The 6000-nt window shown below is 42.4% G+C and overlaps 1 protein-coding gene across 1 annotated transcript in view; it reads left to right on the top strand.

The window, feature by feature from the left end:
- Window positions 1–6000, top strand: part of LOC112120836 — a 179728-nt gene that overhangs the window by 22465 nt on the left and 151263 nt on the right. The window contains exon 8 of the mRNA XM_029911283.1: window positions 541–668. Within this exon, the coding sequence (XP_029767143.1) occupies window positions 541–668 (128 nt within the window). The remainder of the gene's footprint in view (window positions 1–540; window positions 669–6000) is intronic.

Raw genomic sequence — 6000 nt, forward strand, 5'->3', positions numbered from 1 at the left:
GTATGTGATTGGTTTTTGTTTCATGTGTGTCTTGTTTGTTCCGTGTCTTTCTATGACTTTTCCTTGCAGGTTATATGCTCCTTTAGGCAGTGTACTTAAACACATGCTTAATTTTAAGCATGTGAGTACATCCGTTGACTTCAATTTAGCATATATTTTAGAATTTTGCTGAACGGAAGCTGTAGGTGTTGTCCTCACTGCCAAAAAAGGTGTATTTTTACTGTGGTCTAACTAATACTTGTTAGCTGTCCTCTGTTAAATCCTAGTGGAGACAAAACATGGTAGTTTTTAATGTGAGTTAGGTGGGCAAGATCAGCGCTAAATCCCTGTCTATGGTTGACCTTATTTATTTAACTTGCAAAACTACAGTGCCTTGTCTACACTAGGATTTTACATAAGTATTAATTATCCCACAGTAAAAACACACCTTTTTTGGCAGTAAAGACATAGCCTCAGAGCATAAGATTCCCCAAGATTTAGTGTTAGCCACAGAAAATAGTTGACTGCTGCATAGTTGGTTTTTTCCCCATGTGTTTCCAGTGGACTCCAATGATCTCTATGTGAGTAATATGCTGTATGAAAGGGAAGAAAATGAGAGGCCATCCACAGGAGAGGAAGTGGCTGAACTGGTGCGGAAGCTCTGCTTAGCACACAGCATGAGTTTTGAGGTAAGCCTTTTTTTATACAACATCAACTTCATGTTCTTTAGTGGCATAACCAACCATTTGGTGCTATGATGTGGTTCACACATGTAGTCCATGACTCCCAGCAAGGCAGGTTAATATCCTAATGTCGTTGTCCCTTTTAATCATTCCATAGGAACCAAGCCTCGGTAGGAAGGGTGTGAACTCATCTGGGATTCAAGAGGCATAGGATGATCTTCTTATTTATTAAGATTAGGATTGTGGTAAGCATGGAGAGGTCCCAGGCAGAATCAGGGCTCCATTGTGCTAGTACTGTACAAATAGAGGAAAACATGATCACTGCCCTGGAAAACTTACAATCTAAATTGAAACAGGGTATAGCAAAAAACCATAACAAACAATGGGAAGGAAGGAGGATATGGGTAACAGCAACAAGATTATATGGATTTGTAGGTCAGTTACTGCACACATGGTTCCAAATCATTTGAAAGTATTTTTTTTAAAGAAAGAAAATCAGCTACTCCTGACTGCTGCTCACATCTACCCATTATTAACCTGCTGACTTCTTGCCGGATTCTGTTTCTACCCCGTCACAGGTTTCCTTTGTAGCTTTGGGCAAGTTACTCAAGCTTTCTGTGTCTCAGTTATCCGTCTGTAAAATAAGGCTCATAATATTTCCCTCCCTTAGTCCCCTGGAGAAGTAATTATAGCTAGCGTGTGTGAGGGGCTCAAATACTATGGTGGTGAATGCCATTGTAAAGCTTGCACATATATAGGATTAAATAGTGGTTGTTCCTTGCAGTGTAGTTGCCCAATGCTTAATGCTTGTTTCCATAGGAGTGTGTCCAGTGTCCAGGGTCATGCTAAATGCTTTTAAAATTGGTACAGAATTATTCATGAGATGTAACAGGAAAGACTCAAATATCTATTCATAATTATAGCTCTAATGTAACCATATTACAATTGCTGTGTGAGATCATGCTAACTCACTTTAAAGCAATAGGGTAAAGGTGACCACAATTTCTTTAATTTGTTGCAAAATATCTGGTTTCCTATATCACACAGCTGGAAAATGATTATATATTTATTTAATATGCTGAATAGATTTGGGCCAAATTAATCCCTGGCATAACTCTTTTGCATTCATTTGAGCTTCATCAGAGTTGAGGTTTGGCTCAATTTGTCCCTATTAGAACTCTTTCAGGAAGCAGAGAGGAGAGAGAATGGTGTACTGTAGCTACCTTTCAAATCGGTTCAGTGTTTAGGTCGTAAAAATATATTCATTTATTTATCCTTAATTCTTTCCAAAATAAATATCTATTTAACTAACCTTTTTAAAAGGCTGGAAAAATGTATGAGGTGCCACTTTATATGTAATAATTTGAAATGTCTCAGAGTTTCATTACTCTGTATTAATTTTAATAAAATAGGAGAGTGATGCTTTCACGTGGTATATAGCTGAGGACCCAAAGTGGAATGTTTGAATTAGCAGTTAGCATTGTCATAAAGCACAGGCTGATAGGTTTGAGTACTGCTGGCATGACCTCGTGTTGAGATTCTCTTCCAGCCTCCAGAATTGAGATGAAAGATCCCCGTAAATGGATTTGTTAAATGTAAAGGGTGTCTTGGGAACCTCCACTCATCATTTGCTGTCATACATCTTTGTTTTTTGGGGGTCAGGGAGATGATGGCTTCACTCTTTTGCTCCGTTCGTTATTCAGTCTAATTGTGTAATATAGGGACTAGGGTGATAAAGTGGTGTTGTGAAGGGCTTGATCCTTGATGTCAATGAGAGTTTAGCCTAAGGTCTGTGTGATTTGTTGTTGCAGTAATTGAGGGGCCCCAGTCAGGGATATAGGGGGTTGTCCATAGGCACTGTCCATGGGCACTGTCCATGCTTGCAGTCCAAGGGGGGGTTAATAATCTGACCCCTTACTTACGTTTCAATTACCATAAAGATTATGGATCACATTCTGCTCTCAGCTATGCTGGTGTAAAAGAGCCACTCCAGATTTACATCAGCACAGGGTGAGTGGAGAATTTGGCCCTGTCAGTCCAATCTTGTAAAGCACGGATCTCAATGAGAGCTGCGGGTGCTCGATGCCTGGCAGGACTGAGCCCACTTCCATGGGGCGATGACTGTGGATTCGGTGGTGCGCCTCAAGATAGCCTTAATCCCCTCAAGCCAGTCTAGCCTACTTCAAGCAAAACCATTGCTGCTGAGCCTTAAATGGCTGTGTGTGTTTGTGGTAAGTTCTAGTAATAACCTACAAAGCCGCTTCTTTCTGGGGAGAACTTACTTATCAGCTGTCTGCACACCTTGAGAAATAGGAACTTCCCAATAAGAATCTCTCCCCCTCACCTAAGGCATTATGAAGGGCAGATGCCATTAAAATATGGGTGAAATGTTTTGAGAGCCCCATGGGCTGCAGCAGTGCAAGCTTTTGGTGCATCATTGAGCTTCCACTTTACATTGGAGGGGCCTCCATGATAAGTGAGAGGCCTGTCTGTCAGCTATGTTCATTCTCTCCTTGACTTCTCTGTTAGACTGGCAACACGAGTGTCAGTTCATATTGGTTATGTTCTTTGTAATGTAGATACCTGTCCAGTGGGAAGTACAGAGATCATCATGATGCCTTTCATGTAGGGTACTGAGCAGTCAACAGATGATGTCAGATCACTACTGACCTGAGGTGAATTTATAGCAGTGACCTGAAAGAGAGAGGCTCCATATCCCATTATGTTTCTTGCCAATAATAAAGTAGAACAATATGAAAAAAATAGATATAAAAACCAAAGACTGTGCTTGTCACTTAAATGTTACCTATGTTAAACATATAGCTAAAGAAGCGGTATGGTCTAGTGGGTAGGGCTGATCTGGGTTCTATATCTGGTTTGGCCACTGACCTGCTGTGTGACCTTGGACAAGTCACTTCTGCCTCAGTTTCCCCCCCATATTTTTAGATTAACTCTTTGGCGCAGGGATAGTCTCTTAATTAATGTGTGTATATACAGCACCTAGCACAATGGGACCTTGGTCTCCATTGGGGCCTTCAGGTGCTACTGGAATACAAACAACAACAGTTGGGGTGAAATTTAACCCCGGAGAAGCAAATCCTTCTGGCTCACTTAAGCCCCAAAGGGACCCAGGTAAAGGAAGGTGAGGCACAGGATTTGGGGAGAGTATGGAGGGCGTGCATACTGCCCTGAAGTTGTGGAACCCAGCTCTGCAGGGGATTGCTGCCTGTTGTTTTAATATAAATATACAAACTCTCTTGTCTCCAGTGAGGGAGTGTGGACCTCTCAGGCAATAATTGGTTCTGGTCAGTGGTTAATGAGTTCAAATGGTGAGTATAGGTATTTGTTCAGTGTAGCATGAGATTTGGGGTTAAGGGATAGGGTTGGGGAGAGAGGTCACAGTCACAATTGGAACAGGGGGACTCCAAGTCAACCATGCTGAGTTACAACCTCAGTAGTTACTCCTCGCCTATTAGATGGCTATGATTGTTTGACCCTTGTATCACAGGCCAGCAAAGGCCAGTGAGTAAGGGTAAGGCTGGGGAGAAGGAAGGAGGACTGCCTGGATCTTTGTTGGCATGATAGAAAGTTCCCTGTCTGAGTATTAGGTAGTTCCGCTACCCCTTTAGCTGAACAGACGGGAGCTAAGTGTGACTAGCGGAGCTATAAAAGTAATCTCTCCCAGTAAATGAGTGATTAATTTTATATATGCTGGACCTTGCAAAGAGAATGTGTGATGGCATTTAAGAACAGATTATGAAGCTCTGTGCTGTTTGGAAAATGTCATAATACTGCCACTTTGGACTCAAAAAGCTATTTCAAATAAGGTATGGAGCCCTTTTAAAATGCAGAATCCAGGATAAAGTGTCCCCAAGGGAATGATAGTTAATTTCCCCAGTAGCCGTTGAGTGTCCTGTGTGTCTCCAAAAAGCCACACTGATTTCTTGTATGGGAGACTTGTTTTGTAAATTGCTAAGATTAGCACAAGTAGCTGTTGTCTGTTCAAATGCCCAAAAGAGAGTTAAATTATTCATAATATGCATGTCCCAACACTGGAGACAATTGGTTGTCAGCTGTTTTCAGTGTTCCATGAGACTCCTTCTGTGTGACAAGAAGTTTGAAATGGGACCTGTATTATTCCCCCATCCCCCTTTTTCTGTTTTTCATTCACCTCATTCCAACCAATATAATGTCCTATGGGCCAGGAAGGGAGTTATGGGAATGGTCATGGCGTTGTCTGGGAGACTGAATCCTTGGCATCCATGTGTCGCTTATTTGTCTCCCTATTGTCTGGCTCTGAATGAGGCAAGATTATGCATTTCGTTCAGGAAACAAAAACAAGAATAAACAGAGAGGAAAATCCCCCAAAACAGTGAACAGTGCGAAGGAGGAGGGGGAAATTGTGTCACTCCCCAGGAAGCCGAGGGTTTTTAAAATGCCATTATGAGAATGGATTGAATTTCAATGTGGATGGAGATTAGCTAATGGACCATTAACAGAACAAGCGCAGAATAAAAAAAATGTCAAAGAAAGGAGAGAAGCAACTGTCACTTTCAGAGACTCTTGCAGTGAGGCTCTGATGCAGGTTCTGCAGTGGCCTCCATTAACATTGTGGTACTGGATTGACAGCCCTTGAGAACGCCGCCCTCTATTCACCAAACAGGTGCAGCATGGGCAGTGGCACAGCTAGCTCCCCCACACTGCCCTATTACTGCTTTCCCCACCAACCCCCAGCTCTGACCTGGATGGGTGACCTCTAGGATCAAGAGGTTAGTTTGTTCTCCATCCCCATTCATTCCTTGGCCTCACTCCTAAAGTGTTCAGAAAAGTTGCTAATCAGTACCAATTTGGGTGGTGTCTATGGTGTGGACACTTGTGGGCTGTGAGTTGGACTCATGGCTTTTGACTCTAGGGAGCAAAGCTGAATCCTACCCTGGTAACATAGGTATTGGAAGAGAAAAGGAGATGGGGAGACAGTATAGATTGCTTTGCTTTTAGCAGCTACGACTGTTCCTTACCTCCTGGACTTGTCAGCACTTACTCTTAGTGCACAGTTGGCCTCAGTTATGAACAGAAAACGTCACATACCCTGAATTCTTAGAAGACAGAAATGGAACAGGTCTGTTAGGTCACCTTGTCCCTCTCAATGCCAAGCCAGGACTGCACCCTCTAAACATCTACCGCTGTTTTGTCCAGTCTAGTTTTAAATATCCCAAGTGATTGGACTTCTGCCACTTCCCATGGGAGACTGTTCCACACTTTAATGGAGCCCACTGTCAAGGAGTATTTGCAGACCTTAGGTGTACTACGTTTGTATGGATCTAAATAATTCCTCTCC

The sequence above is a fragment of the Terrapene carolina genome, unplaced genomic scaffold (assembly GCF_002925995.2).
Source record: "Terrapene carolina triunguis isolate 2854851 unplaced genomic scaffold, T_m_triunguis-2.0 Scaffold93, whole genome shotgun sequence".
NCBI classification, from domain to species: domain Eukaryota; kingdom Metazoa; phylum Chordata; order Testudines; family Emydidae; genus Terrapene; species Terrapene triunguis.